The following is a 21,566-nucleotide window of genomic DNA, read 5'->3' on the forward strand; positions in this document are numbered from 1 at the left end:
TGAAGTGTGTTAGTTCCTGAATTTTGAAAATGAGATTCAGCAGTTAATTGAAAGGCAGCAAATGAAGGGTCACGGTACTTTACCCACAGTTTTGCACTTTGGGGGAGATAAGGTGTTACTGGCAGTGTTTGTTTGCTGAGTGCTTGCTTGGGAGGTGCCACCTGCCAGTGCAAGCCCCGTGCCTCCAGCCTTGTGTCCTAGCACCCTGCTCTGAGGTAGCTCCAGAGCTCCCTTGGTGGCAGGCACCCTGTGGGGGGATAAGGATAGGCTTAACTCCTCCCAAACAATGGTAAAAGTTTACCAGTCATTTTAGGCCCCTTTTTGGGGACAAAACTTAGCAGAATCTGAAGAACTAGAAGGTGTGCAGTCCAGGCTTCCTGTGTGATCCATGGGAAGGCATCCAGCAGGGACCTGCGGAGGAGCAACACCATGCACTGAAGATAGAGCTGACAGTCGATGGTAGAGATCCACCACCCTTCTCAGCTGGGGCTTGACTGCAAACCTGCAAGTCTTTTCTATTTTGCCACGGAGCTCCTGTACTCCCTCATTTAGGGCAAGACCTTCAATCAATAATCCCATCATAATCAATGGGGTCATGCGTATACGGGATGTTTTGTAGGTACTTAGGTCATTTTCTAGAGTAGGTTTGGTGGCTGTATGGAGCAGCCTAAATGTAAGCGCTGTCTTAGCCATAATTACAAATGGAGAAAGGCTTAGGATCAAAAAGTAGTCTGGTTTATTCTCTCAGATGTGTTTGTTCTGTAGTATTGAACTGGAGTTAACTCTGAAATTGGAACAGGTTTTGCTCAGAGCAAGCAGAAAAAGTAGATTTATGGAGTGCTCTACAGCTGCTTTTTCTGAATGCAGTAATGGTTTTTAAAGTATTTTAGATTTGCAAATGTGTCTAATGATTTAAATATTTATAGACTTGGTTAGTCTACAAAAGCAGAGTAGCTAAGCTTGAAAGAGTTTTATTTCAGATGTACAAAATGGATTTTTGAGGACACTGTCAGACCGTGACATTACTCTGCGCATAGATGAGTGGACGTGGTGTTTCAGAAAAATTGACGCACACAGTCTTAGCTTTTCTGTGAACAAACCAGACCATTTGTATGCCTCTTCAAGAGTTTGTCCAAGTTGCTCTAAAATAACTTAAAGTGAATGCTTCCAACTAACACATAATATTTTTCACAATATTTTTGTGCTGTCATGTATTGATGACTTGCTCTTCAAATCTTTACTCATGTGCTAAGCCTTTAATGAGTAAATCCATTGTGAAGCCCAGTGAAACCCTGGGATTACATATCTCAGCGAGGACTACTCGCATTAGGAAGCAATTGCAAGATCATGCATTTTAGCCTTTTGATTTCCTAAATAAATTAAAACCTTTGTTCTGATTTTGGCTGGGAAAGCCCCTTTGTTGGCCAGCCACAAAATTTCCATTCATCTGCATCAGTTTTTTTTCTCACAGAGCAGATAACAGCAGTGCTGGATTGAACATCTAAAAGACAGTACTCTGGCAGAGTGGGAGCCTGCACCCGAGCAACAAGCAACGAGCACTGTACAAATAGCTTTGCTGTTATTCATGTAGCTTGCTAATGAAAACAATGATCCGGGAGAGTCATGAACAGAGTTCTGCCTAATGGAGTCTCATTAAAACAACAGTTTGCTGCTTTTCTTTTGAACTTTCCGAAAGTCTTTCTTGAGTTACACCCGATAGGAATGATAAGGGTACTACTGCACGTTCCTCAGCAAATCTGTAACACGCAAGCGTTTTTCCATTCAGATGTGTGTGTGTGTGTGTATTTACATGAAAGACAGGCCTAAGACAGACTGTCATTTCCAAACCAGATGTACTTTGACTTGAAGACTTTAAGATAATTAACTTGAATTTTTTGATATATGGTAAACAACTGTGGCTTAGCCATAAGTAAAAAGAAGCTGACACTGAAAAGAAATGAGGAAAGAATGTCAGCAAAGGTTTGTATAAATAGCTGGAAGAGGTGCTGGGGAGGATCCAGGCATTTGTATTTTGCTCCTAGCATGCAGTCCCTACTGGCCATCACTCTACAAACAGCTGGGTTTTCTTGGTGTGATAGATTGTTGCACTGCTGCTGATGCTGATATTTGTCGGTGCCTTTGATTTCCTTTCACAGAGTTTTATAATGAGGACTTAAAAATACGGGAGAGAAATAGTGAGGTCAATGATTGCAAAGGTGTGTGTGTGTGTAGACAGACTTTGTCCTCTGTTTAAAGGAAAAATGAGCTAACTGCATTAGCATGTGCTTCTTCCTTTATTTTTCCAGATCTCATGATCAAGCATGGTAAATCTTGTTAATACAAGATGAGGAAAAATGAGAGAAGATTTGGAGAGGGATGTTTTGGAGCAGAGTGGTTATGTTCTCTCAGAATGTTCTAGAAAAATGTCAAAATAGCAATGTAGTTGTATTTGCATGTTCAAATAATATTCTGAAGTATATAGAGTCCTAACTGATGAGCAGTACTTGTATGATATGGCTTACTGAGAGACTTCTCTCAGTATTTACACTGATATCAGTGATCCCAATGCTCTTTTACACATTCAACCTGTAGGCTTCAGCACGATCGCATTGGTTTAATTGAGGGGGGAAAAATCTCTTCTATTGAATAAACCTGGATAAAGGTACTTAAATTAGATGAAACCTTTGTAAGTACACTATGTGCTATCTAAAAACTTAAGCTAATTATTAAGTAATTCATATGTCCTATTGTTGCAGCTCAAGATAGCCTGACACCCTCAAACCAAGAATGTTGACTGATTGTTTTAATTATACTGATAAAAATGTATGTTTTTCCTTAGGGACAAAGCTTACCTCTCTATCCTAATTGTTAACCCTGTAAGGTATAGCACTGTCTTGCCTTTGGGCCAAGTCCTGAAGTGTCACGTTTAAATGAGGTTCTGTTGATTAAAATGAGAACAGTGCACCAAAGGGGCCAAGAATGGGTTTTCAGGAATAAAACCAGTGTTTGCTATGGACCATGCCTATATATGTCCAAAAAACCCAAATTTGTAGCAGCATCACTCTAGCATGGCCTCAGAGAGTCCAGGCTTTGGAGTGGGCTTTACAGGAGTGTTCAGAGAAGCAGCTTCCCACAGTGGGAACTGGGACTCTGTAGCAGCTCTTCCTTCCCCTGCAGGCACTGGGGGTGGAGGGACTCATTCCTCCTTCCTTTAGCCTTTGCATTCACATTCGGCACGTGGAGCATTAGTGCCTGTAAGCAGGCTGCAGTAGAAGCGGATAGCTTCTGTGCCACTGATACAAGGGAAAAGGAACAGCAATGAAAATGGCATTTCAGCGTTTCCAGGGAGGGGCAGTTCTATTCATACTCGTCTGGACCGGGGTCAAAATGCCAAGTCATAGCAGCAAAACACTACAAAGGTCTTGTGCTCTCTCCTCTCTTCCCTTCCTATGCATGTAAAAAGGCTGGCCAGAGACTGGCTTAGGAAATGATAGCAAAACCTGATGTTTAGCCCCTCTCCACTGTGCTCTGGTGACCATTTTGCGTGACTTCCAGGAAGCTAAATTCCTGAATTAATGAGGCAACGAGTAGCTGCAACGCTGTTTCTCAGTGCTTCAGTTTTGAAAGATCCTCTAACTAGGCAAAGTGCTGTGTGCTCCTATCCCATATGATCCTTTGAATTGGTTTCAAGGAAAATGCACCAAATTTAGAAGACACTCTAACATTTTAACAGGGATATTTTGTTACTTTATGGGTTGATTTTCCTACTTGGGAGAAACTTCTGAAGCCAGTAGGAATTGTGCCTGTTTGGGGACTGAATGGTCTGTGGGAAAGGGCACATTTTTCCGCTTTTTTTCTGCATGTTTTTGCAAAACTCAGCTGAATTTTGACACTTAGATACACAAAGAGCTGCCTAGTGGTTTTTGCAGGTTTTTCAGCAGAGTAGGTGTGTAACTATCACTGATGTAACTGTTGGTTCAAGTGCAGGTGGAGGGAAATCCTCAAGCCTGAGGGCTCCGTTGGAACACAGTGCTAAAGACATGGTGCAAAGGGCACCTTGCCAGGGAAATGTGCTGTCTCACTTGTTTTGAGTGCAAAGTATTCTGTGCAGTCCTGTCTCCTGGAGAATTAGAAGAGCAGGAAAGTTAAAGGGAATTGATTGACTGGGGAAATACCCTTCTCACAACTGAGGAAAGCCATTTAGTGTTACTTCATTACTTTTCTGTGGTGAAGTACTTTTTATTCATGTCAGGCTAGTCTGCTTTTCCGCCTCTGTTGCCTAAGAGGTGAATCATGCTTTGTGTAAACTGTTATAAATATGCTTATGTTCTCACAAGCATAAACATATAAATGACATCAAGCATTTGAATAATTCCACTAGTTGAACTACCCAAGATTTAGTTATAAACATTTTTATCTGTCTTAATAAAACTTCTTTTTATCCATCCCCCCCCCCCCCCGAAGTGGCATGTGAAATACAGGGAAAACAATAAATCACATCTCTTTTACATCTTCCAGCAAACACTAGCAAAAAGGTAAGGACGGAAATCTTCCTTTGCCTTACTCACATAGCCATCATCAATGGGTGGTTTCAGCATGGAGCTTAAGGAGAGCTCTGCACATATCCATCCTCTAAGAAATGTTTGGCAGTTGTTAAATAGTCTAAGCTCATCTGTAAAATATGCTTTAGGCAATCTATTTATGTAAAATATGCTTCTTTGGGTATTGCTAGAAAGTAGGACTATGTTTTTTTATACTTGGCTGGTAAATGTGGCCACTTTGATTTGTGTTTGTATCCCTGTATAGAGGAGAGAATTGTTAAAGACATAGTCACTTATATTTAGCACATCTGAAAGGAAGGGTACAAGTTCAGAAAAAGGAAAGAATCATACAGTTAAATGCATGAGGGTTGAAGAAAATTACTTTTGTACTGTGGTCTTCTTATGTGGCCTTGGCATAGCCAAGCCATTTAATCTCCACTACCTTGGGTCCATCTATTTAAAAAAAAGAAGGGGGGGGGGGGGGAAACCCCAACCAACCAAAACCCTTAAAATCTTTTCTGCCCTTGTTTGGTCTTGCCTATGTGGACTATCTAGCAGTTAAAGAACTGATCTTGTAGAATTATAAGAAAGCATAGCACCTAGACACTTCTTCTGGGCATGGTTATAATGCAAATAACACCAACAAGAGGAGTTTAGATATGGGTTGACTCTGTGTTTGCACTCTGGGGCATCTAAATGCGAAAAAAACTTGCTAATGAAGCATGCAGTACCCTGGAGAATCCAACTCATGCAGAATGAAAGTTGTCAAGAAGGTGGTGCAATATTACCATGGTTCCTGTTTCTTTGGCTTTCCTAACAAGTATCAGATATACACGGAAGTTTTCACTACAATAAAGTTGCGTGAACTAAAAAGTAGTATCAGGTTGCTGCATCTGGCTTAGCTTTAGAAATGGAAATATAGTAACGGGTAAACGAAAGGGCCACCCACTATAAAGTGTGGGTGACCAGTATAAGGAAAAAAAAAATAATCTTTAAAGGTTATTTATTCCAAAGGCTGTTACAAAGAAACTGCTCTCAGTCTGATGTAGTGCCAAGCATAGAGGATTAAACTTTTTAATGACTTCTTGTTGATCAACATCCAAGACATCTAGGAACAAAGAAGAGATTCCGTAACTCCACATAAAGAATATTATTTTCAGACAAGAAGAGAGTGCTTGAAAACATAAGTTCAGAAGATACAGTAAAATGTAGCAGGGAAGAGGATAAATGCAAGCCTCAGCTGCAGAACAGCTCATTTTGAGTGTGGAGAACAAATTTATAGTTAATTCAGTGTTAGATGCCAGAATCCTAGGTATCTGCATGCTGACAATGACTAGAATAGGACAATGTCTATTTTGGCTTGATTCAGAAATTGCATAGGATTGTTCCTATTTCTTTGGATGGGGTTTGGTATGTTTGGGTTGGTGGTTTGTTTTTTTTTTTGTTTTGTTTTGGTACCTTTATCAAGAAATGACTGTCCCCTGTGGGGAGTGGACCTGAGTCTGGATCCCACCCCACCCCGTCCCCCTCTCTTTTTTTGTCTTTTCTATGACATTAGGTATTTTTTCTATGAATTAGTTAATGTTTTAGATCCTGTTGTTCTGTCTCTTCTGTATTATGGTCCCTAGCACTGAAAAAAAGTCTTGCTTGAAAGTGGAAAGGGGCCCATAAGATCGAGAAGAGGGTGTAGTCAGAGTACAACGTCTGGAATGAAAGATGGTCCCTTAGTGGCTATTGCAGACTGAAACTAAGAGCAGTCCCTACTAACTCAGGGGCTGCAGACATAAATGTAGTCTGAAGCCACCCTGTTCTTGCCTCCTGGACTGCATGTGCTCAGCTCTCTCTTCTGAGAATTGGGGCCTGGGTTTGTTTGAATTAATAGTGAAGTCATTACACTATGTAAATATGTTAGTGTTCATCTGGTTTTACTCACAAGTTATTCTTGCCTTGCTGTGTTGTTCCTGTTTTCTTGTTTGTGCAAAATTAACTAGGAGCATTTTAAAAGAAAAGGGAAAAAAGGGTAAATAGTGTTGAAACCTTGATTGCTATGTTATTTACCACAGGCTGAAGTTCGGTAGGCAGCTCTAACTCAATTGTATAAGAGTTCAATGATTTTTTTTAATGATGCTGTTAGGGGTCCTTTCCTTTTCTGCCATCTTTGGCCTCCTTTGAGTAAAGTGTGATAATTTGCCTTAATAGCCTAGTATTATAATTTTTCCTTTTATTCTTACTGAAGAGTCAGCTGAACAGCAATACGAATCTAACTATTTCACAGAGGCTGCCTGTGCCCTCAGGGGGCTCTGACCAAACCCTTTCCCAGGACAGCTGCTCTTTTGCAGGTAGTCCCACTGCATGAGCACTGCTGGCTCCTCATACAAGCATAACTGTTCCTAGAATGAGTCAGGATGAGAAGCTGTGCTCTCATATTGTAATTCTTCCTGTTGTTATGAAGGGAAAAGCCCCAAGTTGCATTATTGACTCATCCTGTTTCTGTCTCTCTCATGCAGACGAATGTAAGAACAGAAGAAGTATCACCTCCCCCCCCCCCGTCCTTAAAACTCATGAATTTCTGTGGCCGTGTCTCTGAATTCTCTGTGGTGCATGAGACTGGAGATTGAGAGCTGGTGCAGGTGCCATGGTGTTGTTTGTTCTGATATTAAAGCTGGGCTGACTGATTTTTGATGTCTGATTTCAATTCTCTGTAAGTGCTTGGGAGTTCAAAGGACTTGGTCTCTCTCAGTTCCCCTCACAATGGAGCAGTCACAGCCATCACATTGTAGAGGGGCTCATGTAGAGCAGGAAAAGAGGGAAGGTATTTTGAATATCAGATGACAATGGTGGTTTCTGATGCATAGAGAAAGAATTGAGGATTGAAAGAGGCGTATGAGCCAGGTGTTTTCCCATAAATGACCATCAGGGAGACAAACAATAATGCTGACATTCGGTAACAATGTTAGATTGCAGTCAGCAATCTGCTGAGGTGGAGACTGCGGTTCATCCTTCTCAGACATACAGCATCTGGCTGTGTCTCCAGCTGACACGAACTCGTGTTTTCAGGGCTGTCCTTTTAACTATGAGGGCCAGAGAAACTGCATTTTGAAAACTGGTGTCTTAAGTGCTTTGTATTCTGCAATGCAAAGTGTATTCTGCAAGGAATACCTATGAGTCATTTCCAGGGTGAGGATTGCAGATGTGGCACAAATGTTCATAACCTGGATGCATTCTCTCCCCAGATGCTGTAGCAAAGGGAGTTTTTGCACTGGCTTCAATAAGGCAGGGTTCCCCCCTTGCTGCTTCTAGATTTTGTGAATATTTAAAAGCAAAGGAAGTTTACTTTCCTTAGTAGCTATACTACAGAAGGTAAAGCTGTCATTTCATTTTTCTTGCTGTGAATACATGCTTGCAGAGATGGTTCCCAATAAAAGCTCCACCTTGAAAGTGCATCATGATTTGGGGATGTTCAGACCTAAGTGTTAGAACAGTAACTTACTGCCAGTTGCCAGCAGTATTATTCTACTCCCAACCACAATATCTGAGTATCTACCTGTGGTTTAATGCTTGGTGCTTTGTGAGCCCTAGGATCTGCTAGCTGTTTCCATCTGGATAGTATTCTTAGATTAATAAAAATCTCAATACTTCTAGAGTTAATAGATCCAGAGGGAAAACTGTTTTTGGCAACCCACTGTTCATCCATCGCGATAAACATGTTGATCAAAAAGCCAGAAGAATCTCACTCTGGAACAGATGATAAATAGCCAATTAGAGACAAAACTAAAAAGCAAAACCATCAGAAAAGGGGTGGGGAAAAGGCAGAGATAAAAGGGCAAGAACAGTCTGCTGAAAAGGCTGGACATAGAACAAAGTGCATGTTAACAAACCTTTATTCTTCAAGCAGTTTTTGGTGATGCATTCGAAAATGAGATAAAATCAAGACCTAGAGGCTTCCTGTCACATTGATTTAGTACTACATTGTTGACTTTAAAGATTACCTAACATTGTTTTGATGCTCTCCGTTGTAATGTTGCTGCTGGTAGTTCACTAGACAATAGCAATCATACACATTGAGGCAAAGTCCATAAAATTTGGGGGTCAAACTCACTGTTGCCCAAACTTTTGAACCTTCTTTAATCATGTCTTCTGTAAGGTACCATTTCTATGGAGCAGGAAGCCTCCTTCAAAATCAAGCAACATAGGAGCCTCATGTTCTCTCCAAATGTTGAGAAGGAAGCACTGCTGTGTAATCCCATGGTCATGATACAAGGTAGGGAGGGAAAACTTGAGCACCTATGTATGCACACTGTGCTTGGGGCAGGAAACACCGTATGCTTCCTTTGAGATGGCAGGATTCAGCAGTGACACCAGTATGGACCTAAGGTTGATAATTTGCCTTAAAGGTGTGATAGAACAGGAAGACCTATAGCTGTGCTGCCTTGGGAATTACAATGTATATGCCATGCCCTGGAAATAGTTTTATGCTGTTCTGTGGTATAAACAACATACATCTGTGCATATTTTGGGCATAGTGTGCTACCCTTTAAGTCATTTGGAAATATAACTCATTTCAGGCTTTACCTAGATGAGGGATTGAAGGTGAATGAAGTTGAATAAACTTGTAAGATGGACTACTTCAAGTGCCTTAAGCCTTTGAGTTTATACTTTCATAACGCATGTAAAATATACTAAATTAAGGCCAATTTAATTCAGATAATAGTATCTATCCAGGAATTCACCTGATCCACTCGCAGTCTTTCAGATTACCTTCTCTACGCTTTCTCCTGAAGCCAAGGCCAGGTTTAAGCAGATACTACCTCCTCCCAGTAGGACACAAAATATAGGTAGTTCTGTAAGCAAGAGTGTTAAATTGCAAGCTGTTGAATAAGAGCTTCTGCTGTAGACCTGAAATGCTCATTGGTATCTACTATGTGGGCCGGGAGGTCACATAGGGTCACAGTGTGAGTGAGATTTCATACGGGAAAAGTCTTTGGAGGTTTTCTGTCTGCATTGGAAGAGGCACCACTCGCACTGGCTGGCTCTGCATGCAACAGGGCACTACAGTTCCCAAGTTTATTTTAAGGTGTTAGACTCTCTCTCCTCCAGGTGCAGCTACACGCTCCCCCTAAGCACAGCTCCCCATACAACTGCCTACCGCTTGCAGAACGGGAAGTTGTTTTCCATGACATTTTTGTTGGGACAAGGAAAGCCTGAGTCAGAACCCACGTGAGTCCTGCAGCCTTGTCGGTTCAGAGGGACCTCAGTGAGGTTTGGGTTTTGGTTGTTAGGATCTGAGTTTTCTTTGGCTCTAGCAAACCATGAGAGCTGGACTACTGCACATTTTAGAAATGTTCTTCCCCCGGTGGTCTAGCAGTGGATTGAGTATTACTTCGAAACATGAATATTTATTGTCTTAATAATGCAAGCTTCTGGGACCATTAGCCACACAGTTGAAGGAATGATCTTTGGAGGCTGCAGTATACGTATCCATGATGTAGCACTCTGTGAATCAGAGCTCGTGAACAGCAGTGTTGTTTTAAGTTGAAGAGTTAAAAATAAGTTATTGCTAGAAGAAAGTGCCTGTGCTTAATCTAGAGATGGAAGATGGTGCTTTTCTCTCTGGGTCTGGCAGACAAATGGGTCAGAGATGTAGTATTTTAACGAGAAGGAGGTTCGGTGAGAAAAATTGAATTGTTAAACTTGTCATGGCAACTGAACAGAGTAAATCTGTTTCATTGCAATTACTGTGAGTTTTGCTTTCGGGAATGGTCTGTGCCACCACAGTCACTGAGAGTTGAGAATTTCTGGTGAGATCAGTCTGAGACAGGATCCATGTCTGGAGCTGTCTGAGAGCACAGCATGATTTCCTCCATGGGATAAATTAACCGTGGCTTTCTGCTTGTGCACAGTGAGATCCCTCGCTATCATCTATGCTTGTGTTGAGCTAAGAATAGAAAAAAGCAACATCAGCAGTGCTGTGGGAAAACTGCGTTGCTCCAGATGGCTGCTGATAAACTCGATTCTCATTTGGGATTAAAAACAAAACAGTAGTAAATGACAGTCATTTCTCATCCACATCTTAACGTACATGTTTGCTTAGCAGCTAGGAGAAAGATAGGCTGAAATTTGTCAGTTAGACATGGATTTGTCTGAATACACTTAAGAAGCTATCAGAAAGTAGTTTAATTGCCTTGCAGGGAAAAAAACAACCCACAAAGAGTTGGAAATTTGTTTAGTTTGTTTGTTCATTTGTTAAAAAGCTTTGAATTTGCCCCTTATCCCCTCCATTTTGCTTTATCACATTTAGGTGGTTCTGAATAAAGAGTTCTTATTTCCACTGTTACAAAGGTTTGTATCCTGTGAGATCGACTTGGGTCTTCTCCTTGACTTTCATAGGGAGGCTTTTCATTCTATCTCCAGAGAGGCAAGTGGGACAAGTATTCAGCTAGCTCTACAGGCCACACGTTGCGTGCAACTGTCCCACCAATGTTGATCTGCTAAAAGCCAAAACAAATTTGAGATCCCAACTCAGAATCAGGCCCAACCAAGGAGCCAAACAACGACTTGCATTCTTTGTAATTAGTCTTGACAGCAGGCTATTTGGTTAAAGCATATGTTTGCATTTCCTAATTTATTGGCATGCTTTTACTTTGGATTAACTAATTCTTCGGAGAGAGAGAAAAAAGCAAAAGCAGACCTGGCACCCCTGTGGCTATTTCATATGTTTGCTCTATGGGGACCGAGTCCTTGCACAAAAAGATAGATCTGTCCTGTCCGAAGCAGGATGGGAAGGAAAGGCTCTCACCATGATTGAGCCAGTCAGTTGCGTCATTGTGCCTGATGGCTGTGGAATATTAAGCAATGTGCACAGTCCCGAGACTAAGGGCAAACAAGCTGTATTGTTCATCTCATGTGGAGGGTGGAAACTCTGTCCTCTTGCCTACAGTTCAGGCCAGTTTTGATTATCTAGTTAGCACACTGGCTGTAGAGAGGTCAGTTTCCACCTCCTTTACAGTCTTTATTTTAAAATTTATAAAAGTATAATTAAAAGAAATAGAGAAAACCTTTTTTCCTTAAGTAACAAGTGAGTAATAGACTGAGTTGCAGGACCAATTCATTTGTGGTAAGTTGTCTCACAGGCATGGTGTGAATATAAAAGATGATGTAGATGTGATATAGAAGAGAAGTCTTTTGACAGCAGAAAAAGACATTTCTGCTGGATGTGATAGCATAACCTAGTGGCGCAGGTATTTAAATAGGATATTAATAACTAGGGGTTCTGTATGTACAGGACTGTGGGTAGTAGCCTAAATCTGTTTTCTAACACACTGGTACCTAGAAAGCAAGACCGTTCCTGGGATAATGTATATGTCCACTTTCTTGAGCCACTTGTCTCACCTCTGTAATAGCTACTGCCCATTGCCAGGTGAGAGAGAGTGATGAAGGATTGAGCAGGTAGCTCTACCGTGCTCTTACTTTCTGGCTGTGGCTTTTCTCCTGTTCTTCGACTCAGTCCTCGGTACCATCATGGAATGATCGTATGAGACAGGAGCTGGTGACTGAGTGTCCAGTACAGTAACTCCAGTGATATTGTCATTTATGTGGTACATGAGACTTTAATTCTCTTCTTGACTGCTGCTCAGCAGCCACAGTAAAATGGTAATGAATAACCTCCATGCTGTTTCTTCTGCTGGGAGTGGTAGTAGCCATGATCTCCTGCCAGGACTGACTCTGCACTTGGACTTTATGATGTGTTTAAAAAAAAAAAAACAGTTAACTGCTTCTGGGGGAGCCACTACTGATATCTGTTCCACCAAATCACTTATCTAGGCACAGCTCCTCTCACCATTGAAGGTGGGTCTGAAGCTAGCAGTGTCTAGGGCTGCTTGTGCTGGATAAGTGATGACACAACCCAGATAAAAATGCCAGTGGCTCTTCCTGCCTTTCTCTGACATAGCTAGCACAGCATGGAGTAACTTCAGCATAAAAACAAATGAGACATCATAATATGAGCAAACGAGAGCCTAGTGACTAAGACACTGGCCGGGAGAATTGTCTTCAAATATTTGCTGGAGGCCATGCTGAAATTCAAGCCCTTATCTCCCAAAGCTCAGTAAAGTGTGTCTGCCATCAGTCTACTCACTCACCCTTCAGCACATTACAGCGTCTGTCTTACTCTCCCCCAGAGTGCTTCTCCATTACTTTTTATAGTGCCGGACAGAGAGACTCAGACTGACTGACTCCATAGCGCAAGAGTCCCACCACTTCGTACTGCTCCAGTTTGCGGTGAAACTCTGTGGTTCAGGATAACCATATAAAATATGTGGGATAGCAAATGACTCCAGCAAATATATCAAGAAAACCTCATTGCACCAAGAAAAGGTGCTAAGTTAGATCTCCTCTGCCAAAAGGGGAAGACAAAGGTAGAGATAAACCTCACTCCTGCATGCTCCTCAAATCAAGGGAATGGCGTTAGCCACTTTAGTCACTAAAGTTAGATAGTTAGTCCCTTCCTCAGCCTCACTGTGAAGTTAATACAAAAGGAAGAGCCTCAGTAGCCTGGAAGGACTTGTTCAACTACAAAAATCCCCAACTTTTCTCCTCTATCACTTGCATAATTTTCCTTGAATATTTCTGTCATGCACTCTTGGCATTTTGAATATGAATTCAGGAAGGACAGGAATGGAGATTCATATTCTCTCTCTCAAAAAGAAAAGTTTAACATTTACATGTTGCTATGACCTGGCTGGCAAAGGTTGGTCTTGGTGAACTGATGCAGGGGACATTATGGCACACCACGAGCAGCACCCACTTAAATATGTAGCCTGAATCCTCCAACACTGCAAAAAATCCAGTACATCTTTGCTGTACATTTTTGGACACACATTCAACACTATCTTTTATACAAGGATACAAAAGTAATTGGAATGACTGAAAACATCTAAGCAAGCAATGCTCTTAATCAGCCAACGTATTCTGAAAACGCAACTCATTATCACAGGCAAATCTAGTTTATGTCATGCTACGGGTGACTTGGTTGCCTGTAATCTGGGCTAAAAAAATGAAATAAGTTTGTTTAAATGCAGCTTCAGGGAGTGCTACATATTTTATCTCGGTTTCATCTGGTTTCCCATAATATCAAAGCTGTGTTTAGTGGATAGAGATTTACGACCAGAAAATGATACGTATAACTGAAGAATGTGAAGGGATGATGTGCCTTGTAGAATTAGTTATCATTGCTGGGGAAGTAGAGCTGGTTTACAGCTTGCTTTTTGCCTCTCCATCTGGGACTGATCTGTGTCTTTGCGTTGTATATAGGAAATGTTCTCTGCAATTGTCTAAACGTTAAGCCTGTGTTTCAGGCACTCTGGTGTAGGAGATTTTGAAAACCTTAACTCATGTAGAGACAATTGTTAGCATGTATGTTTTTACAAGAATGTTTTCTTTATCCTGTATTTTAAAAAATATATACATATTTATACCTAGATTGGCTCAGCTACTGTCAACAATGGGACAATTATGAACACATTTTCGCTCCTGTTAGCCAAGGCTATGTACACACTACATTGTTTTGTTCTATTTTTTGTGTTTTAATACTGAATGCTGCGCAGCAATAGAAATTACTTTGCTGGGAGCAGGAGTTACTCCAATGAATGTCTAGTGACTAGGAGACAGACATAAGGCTACGTAGGCATTTTTGTTTCAAGTTCCCTGTGATTGATAGCTATGATATCAAATAGATGGTGGTTTTGGAAGAAAGATCAAGGCAATTGATGGCACCAGGCATTTGCAAGAGGGTTTTTAATTTAGCTGGTTGGCAGCTGGTCTTTTGGCATTTTGAATGGACTTGCCAGTTGTTTTCTGAGCTACATGTAACACAATTATTTTTTGATGTGCTGCAGTCATTTGCCTTAGGTAGGCCAACGTTTTGGCTTATTTTTTTCATTTTGAAAGTGTCATCTTTATTTAGGATGAGGCTCTAGAGTGGGACTGAAGTCTGAGTTACATCACTTTCCTTGGCCATTTTTAATGTCAAAATTGTCTTTTGTTGCTTTTACAGTTCTTAAAGACAGAGCTGAGAGTTGGCAATTAGATGTGTATCTTAAAGTATCTTTTACATGTCATCAGCCTAAGAGCCAAAAGTAAAACAGTCGCTAGATATGGTATGTGAGAGCATTCATTAGCACCACTCAGGATCAGGGAACTCTTTTTTTTAAAAGCTATTTGAGGAACCAAAAGAAAACTGCAAGTAGGCTTCTTGCTGACAAGTTGCAGGTGTATACCACATGCCCATATTGGAAAAAAGATGCGGTTATGAAGGTCTTGATGACAGACAAGGGTCTAAAATGCCTTCATCTCCAGGTTTTAGCTAGTCCATCTGTTTTTTATTTGCATTTCTCCCAGCTAGCAGTGTCAGTGTTTTCCAAACTCAGTATAACCATGCACAGGTTTATACAAAATTGCTTTTTTGCATTCTAAGATCCTTAGTTTAGTGACGTCTCATTTAAGTCAGGGAAGCCTTACCTTTATGGTAACTATATCATAAATTGTACATCAGTGTTAACGATTTCTTTCTGAAAAAATGAGGGAAAGGATTGATGAGATTGAGGGGAGGGCACTTTGGTTCCGCTTTGCTAGAATAGGTAGAATCCACTTAAGAGTACCAAACAGGTGAATGCTTGCATTTGTGTCTTATTGCTAGTCCTAGCTAAAAGATCTGGCCTTCTTTGATGTTCATCCTCTTGAGTTCATCCTTAAGAGGATGAACTCAAGAGGAAATGTTTATTCTTAAGGGAGAAAGACTTACACATATATCAGGTTACTCCAAACAGCTGCACTCTGGAGTCATTCTTCAAAGACACATATTCAGAGGGCAGAAGTAATGGGGCAGAAGCACTTGGGGAATGTCCAGCCAGCACTTTTGGTACTGTAAAGTAAATTTTGACAAAGAAAACAACTAATGAAATCACATGGGCTCCCCCTCCCACTAATGGCACTAGAGAAACTTGCTTGGTTTTATTATCAGATCTCTTGTTTCCTCTGAGATTCTCAACAGAATGGCACAAAGAGAAACAAGAAGTCATCCATCCAAAAGAAAATTTTCAAAGCAAATTCTCAACAGCCTCCAAGTTTTTCTTCTCTGGGAACAATATAATCAAGCCTTGATTTAAAATATTATTAGAAAAGTAATCAGCCTACATTCAAAATTAGTCAGTTGAGGTTTTTGTTTGTGGTGAATAATTAATTGCAAGAGTCATTCTGAGAACAGTAAAAGCAATACTTTGATTTATTGAAAATTCTGGAGAAAATTTGTTGAGGAAGTGTAAACATCATTTTCCAGAAAGCGCCCAAAATTTATTCTCATCTTTTTATCTAAACAAACTCCTCAAGTATAATTTTGAGGAATGAAAAAAATTTATGATTAATTTAATAGGCAGTAAAATTAGATGCAGACAGAGAGCATAGTTGTAGCTGTGTGGGATTCAGCAGAAAGGATCCTGGAATGTGGCAGTGTGTGTTGTTATGTCTCCTTAAAGCATCATGTCTTTTCCTTTTGTAGGAACAAACTTTTCTTTCTCTCTCTTTATGGAGAATACAGTGCTTTCACACCCCTTTTTTTAAAAGTCAGTTTTCCTGTAAGATAATGCTGGGTTTGATGAATATAGAGGAATTGTATATGTGTGTCTCTGCTTGCAGGGCATTATATGTGCAAGACCAGATTGTGCTCTATAATATATTCCATGCTGCATACCACAGGGTGTTGTTTAGCAGGTGGCAAGTTTAAGGAGTATACTAAGATCATAAGTGAAGTAAAGGTTATCAAAGTGAAATGCTGATCAGTGATGTTTGTTCACTTCCAAGGAGTCCAACTGGGATGGGCCAGTGGGTAGTGGTGCAATTGCAAAGGAGCTTGTACCAATGTGGTGTAGATGTTCACTGAGAGAACAGTGAACTTACTATATCCATCAATGTGCTTGACAGCTATCAAAAGAAAATGCCTCCTTGGAGTTTAAATTAAAATTTTACCTATTGAAGGGTGTGTTTCAGGATTATTACTGACTGAGGGGAGTTTTATGACTCTGTTTATTCTTCACTGTGGAGTTTTAAGCTCTTGTCTATGAATTAGAGGCCTGAACCCACAAAAATATGAGTTCTCTTGTGCCAACATATGTTTGAGGCAAGAAAAGATGAAACCACTAGGCAGCTGGTTGTATCTCCCTGATCCTTTAAGTAGATATGTCTTCACCAGCAGCGTGAGCTTAAAGATTGCTATATGACTGCAGTGAAGCATCCTTCCCCACAACTCCTAGCCCCAGTGAAAGGTATCTCAACTGTTGAGTTTCTTTGTTTGGGGGTTTCAGTGGTGTGGATTGGTGGGGTGTTTTTGGTTTTGTTTTTTTTTAAATGGGCTGCATATGTGCCTTGTACAAAGGAGTGTTTCACTGTAAACCTTTCTTTTACCCACCAGGCCTATCCTTGCACCAATGATAAGGAATGTGAAGTTGGACGATACTGTCACAGTCCTCATCAAGCAACGTCTGCATGCATGATATGCCGGAGGAAGAAGAAGCGTTGCCACAGAGATGGCATGTGCTGCCCTGGGAACCGCTGCAACAATGGTACATCAGTCATTTCTTGATTTTTCCTCCATAAAATCAGCATTTTGACAGCATCTATTTCTCTGAGTGTTCCCAGGAACAGTATTTTTTCCTGGGCAACTGTTCTTCTTTTGCTAAACAAAGAAAAATTCATTTCCTACTTCTTTCCACTCCATTTTCTTTAATAATATTTCTATGTTTAAGGCTACCAGACTTTCTTTCCTATTCTGGGGTGGGGAAACCCAAAAATGCTGCTGCTGCTGACTGAAATCACAGCACTGCATTCAATGTGGTTTGATTCACTGGAAGACTGCACGGAACCCATATTTTTAAGGAAGCAAAAAAGATTGAATGAATCCTTGATCTACTCTCACTGGGGGGGGGGGGGGTTATAACCATACTGTCTGCATTCCCATACTCTCCTCTGGAGCCTGGAGAGACATGTCTACAAGGCAGTCTCCAGGTGCTCAGACCATAAAGCCAGAGTGACAGTGAGACTGTCTGACAGTAGTGAAGCAGAACTGCCATGAAGTTAGGTGCTAGGGATCAGGGACAGAGGTGTGATTAGAGCTGAGCAGTGCTGAGGCCAAGACCCAGCACTTTCCTGGTCCTGGTCTGTGTGTGTCTCTCGGCTGCTTTTCCTCTTGTTCAAATCTTTGACTGATTGTCTTTTCCTTGCAGGTATTTGCATACCGGTAACCGAAAGCATCCTTACACCTCACATCCCTGCTCTAGAAGGGCCACGCAACAAGAAGAATGGTCATTATGCTAGCAAGGATTTGGGATGGCAAAACTTAGGGAGGCCACGCTCCAAGCTGTCACACATAAAAGGTAAGATCACATTTGCACTACACTGCTTTGTTCCTTCATGTTATGAATCATGTTATTGCTGTTAAGATACAGCAATACAAAACAGAAGTAGGCAGTAATTTCACAGGGAATGAATGTCTACGGTGAGAATTCCCAGCATGACTCAAAAAGTGATGTAACATCAGCCAACAGTTCCTGTGATTGAAATAGCATCTGCTTTCTTCTCTGTCAGAGGTGGACTGACAATCTATTTTTCAGTTGTGCAAGACTGCATGTATCCTCCTCTTGTAACAGTCAAGTAATTAAGGACTTGCAATTCTGCTTAGAATCTTGCGGCTGAATTTCTCCTTAGTAAGTCCTATGGCAGGTCTCATTAACCACCCCTTTGCACCTTCCTAATTCATATCTTCCCTTGTGTTTACATCCTTCAAATAGCCACAGATGGAAATATCATCTCTCCTTTTTTCTGAGCTTCATTTGCATCAGTCTGCACTGAATCTGTACTTTCACATTTTCCCATGAGGTAAAATACTGTGGTTGCTCTTTTTAGGACATGAAGGAGATCCCTGCCTACGGTCGTCAGACTGTATTGAGGGACACTGCTGTGCTCGCCATTTCTGGACCAAAATTTGCAAGCCTGTGTTGCATCAGGGGGAGGTGTGCACCAAACAGCGCAAGAAGGGGTCCCATGGACTGGAGATTTTCCAACGATGTGACTGTGCCAAGGGGCTGTCTTGCAAAGTATGGAAAGATGCAACCTCCTCTTCCAAATCAAGACTTCACGTGTGCCAGAAAATCTGAATGAGGATTGGGAAGATAGTATTAAGTGACTTGGCTTTATGTATTTAATGCATTACGGCATGGTGGGAAATGAGGACTGCAAATGAAAGCGGAATGGCTAAAGTAACAGTTAGGGTAGGAGTAGAAGTCGCACCAAATGCATTTCTTTTTGAGCTGGTGGTAAACACAAGTGCAGCTGGAGTTCTCCTCCTGTGCAGCTCTTCTGTAAATAACTTCTACAGTTTGTGGGAAATGCTAGTATGCAAACAAGTACAGTGGAAATTAATGTCACTTACCTTGCTGTGTTTGTCCTGTGATGTTTCAGGGGTTCAGTGTTAGGGCTACAGTGAGTTTCCGGCGTGGTAATGACTGCTGAATAAATTCTATACATTGTACTCCTATAGGAAGCAGTGCATGCCAGGAAGATTAAACTGTCAACACATTATTGGCCACATTGCAGGTGTGAGAAATGGAAATAAAGTTACTGTGAATGTCCACATGCCCTTGTCATTCAGGGCTGACACTTCAGCAAAGAAAGCACTCCTGCAGGACAAGAGTGCTATGTTTTGCGGGCCCTCATGAAAGAGGTGAAAACTTGCCATCTCACAATTTCAAGGGAACAGCAGTTTCTCTAAGAGGAGGCATTTAAACAGGGTTTTGTTTCCTATACATAGGTAAATTGAAATGCTTTATGTAGTTCAATGTCATAGTATGGCACTTAATCGCTTGTATTTGCCTCCGTTTACTACTAGTATACATTGGGTTGAACAGATGAAGCAAATACATGCATGCTGAATCCAGAATTATATACAGGCAGTTGCTAAGTAGTCCTAAATATACTTTCCTTGCCTAAGCATACTTGCATTATAGACGTTTCCAAATGAAATAGCAGAGTGGTGGAGTGCCTAACATGAAGAGCTATGAAGTTGTTTCACTGTTGCTAACAGGTGATGTAGACATTTGTTAAGGTGTTTAGAGCATACTGCTACAAACTCAAATTCTTACATTTTATTGGTAGCAATGGGCTACTGCTGGCACTCTGCAGAAGTATAACAGATTTGTTTCTTAGAGGCAGCAAAGAAAAAGGAGTTGGCTCTTGTGAACACCCCTTCTGCAGAAAAGGATGTAAGAAGATGGTATGATGGCAAATAACTTGTTAAACATCATGTAATGTCACAGCATATCCAGCCTCCAGCATGTATTCGGCCTGAACTTGATGTCCTCTCAGTCTGGACTGTTCTGCCAGGAATGATGGAAGTACATGGACTGTCGAAACAGCTGACAACTCTACATTGTTTGTGTACTGGTTAAAAAAAGGACAGGCTCTATACCTTGACTTGTCTCCCAGGTCTTTTCAAACTTTTTTTCATTTTACTTATTTGCAAGTACTCCTTTGTATAGACAGTGGTAAAGAGGCTGATATTTCTTTAAAGAAGTCTGATTCTATAACTGACCTACTGCTAAGTTGTAACTACCCATTGAAAGTTACCCATTTTCATGTTTTGTAATACAAGGGACTTTTCTGTTTCATCAGTTCTGAACAACGTGGGTAGACCAGTATGTAGTTTAGCTTTGAAGACCATGTCACCCAAACCTGACACCTTTTTCCACCAGTGGTTGTTTTAAGGCTACAGCTTAGCTATACCACCTGACTCAGACATCCTAACTAGAACACAGAGCTCAGCTACATTGCCTTTATCTTTCATAAGAGTCTAAATAGGAAGAGTATTTCACATGCCTCTTTCCCCTACTGGAGTTAGTTTTTATTGACATAGAGGGATTGCTCAGAGACAGGGTCTTCTGTTTTTTAATAGTCTCAGAATTTTATCTTGCAGTCCTATCATTACAACTCTGCTTATTTCAGAGTTTTTCCAGTGTAACTGAAACAGGAACAAGGCTTAGAAATAGCATAATTTCAAGATATTAAAAAAGTACAGGAACAAATTTTGCAAGTGTTATTTACAGTGACACAGCACATACTCAGCAGAGGAGCTCTATTGCTCTCATAGTGACTACATATAAAAGAAAATGATACCCAGTGTCAGCAGGGGTGGTTGCAGAAATGGGCTCTTGGCAATTTTTAGCTCTTCTTATCATTGGCCTACCCTACCCCCCCCCCAACCCCACCCCCCCTTTTCCTCTTGCAAAACATAGTTATTTGGGATAATTTATTTACAGGAAATGTTTAATGAGATGTATTTTCTTATAGAGATATTTCTTACACAAAGCTTTGTAGCAGAATATATTTGCAGCCTATTGACTTTAATGTAGAAACATGTATAATAAGATTAAATATATTAAATGTCCTTTCCCATTCCTCCCCAAATATTTTACCCATATTCTTTTCCTTACCTGCTGCCTAAGAAGAGTAGTCCTTTCTGAAAAGATATGCAAATCTATTGAAAAAAACCACCCATATATTTTAGCTGTACAAGAAAAAGCATCTGATTGATTGATTGTACTTGTGTCTCAAAGCACTATGTAGGCTGAGGTTTGGAAAAACACATGAAGGTTATCTTAAAATCCCCACATGTCATTTTTACAAAACCAGTTTGAGTAAGTGGTAATTATCTATATGCTTTTTGGGGGACAATTTACACCTAAACATTCAAGAATAAGTTTTGAAAATAATGTGCCTGGATGTATAATGTTCAGTCAACCAGGTTAAATAGGAAAGGTACCCAGACACATTCCCTGGATAGCGATACATACCAGAGAGACTCACAGTGGGTAAAGCTGGTGTTCAAAATACACGGCATTTTGCTGTAGATTACAGCATGCAAATGCACTGCCGCAAGATCTATAACTAACTGGTAATTGTGAAATGGCCAATAACAGCATTCAG

At 40.8% G+C, this 21,566-nt stretch overlaps 1 protein-coding gene across 1 annotated transcript in view; it reads left to right on the forward strand.

Moving 5' to 3' along the window:
• DKK2 (dickkopf WNT signaling pathway inhibitor 2) overlaps window positions 1–19,218 on the forward strand; it is a 43,431-nt gene extending 24,213 nt beyond the window's left edge. The window contains exons 2-4 of the mRNA XM_009921947.2: window positions 17,002–17,152; window positions 17,813–17,962; window positions 18,492–19,218. Coding sequence (XP_009920249.2) covers window positions 17,002–17,152; window positions 17,813–17,962; window positions 18,492–18,742 — 552 coding nt within the window. The 3' untranslated portion in view covers window positions 18,743–19,218. The remainder of the gene's footprint in view (window positions 1–17,001; window positions 17,153–17,812; window positions 17,963–18,491) is intronic.
• The last annotated feature ends 2,348 nt before the right edge of the window (window positions 19,219–21,566 follow it).

Source organism: Haliaeetus albicilla, chromosome 1 (genome assembly GCF_947461875.1).
Source record: "Haliaeetus albicilla chromosome 1, bHalAlb1.1, whole genome shotgun sequence".
Classification (NCBI taxonomy): Eukaryota; Metazoa; Chordata; class Aves; order Accipitriformes; family Accipitridae; genus Haliaeetus; species Haliaeetus albicilla.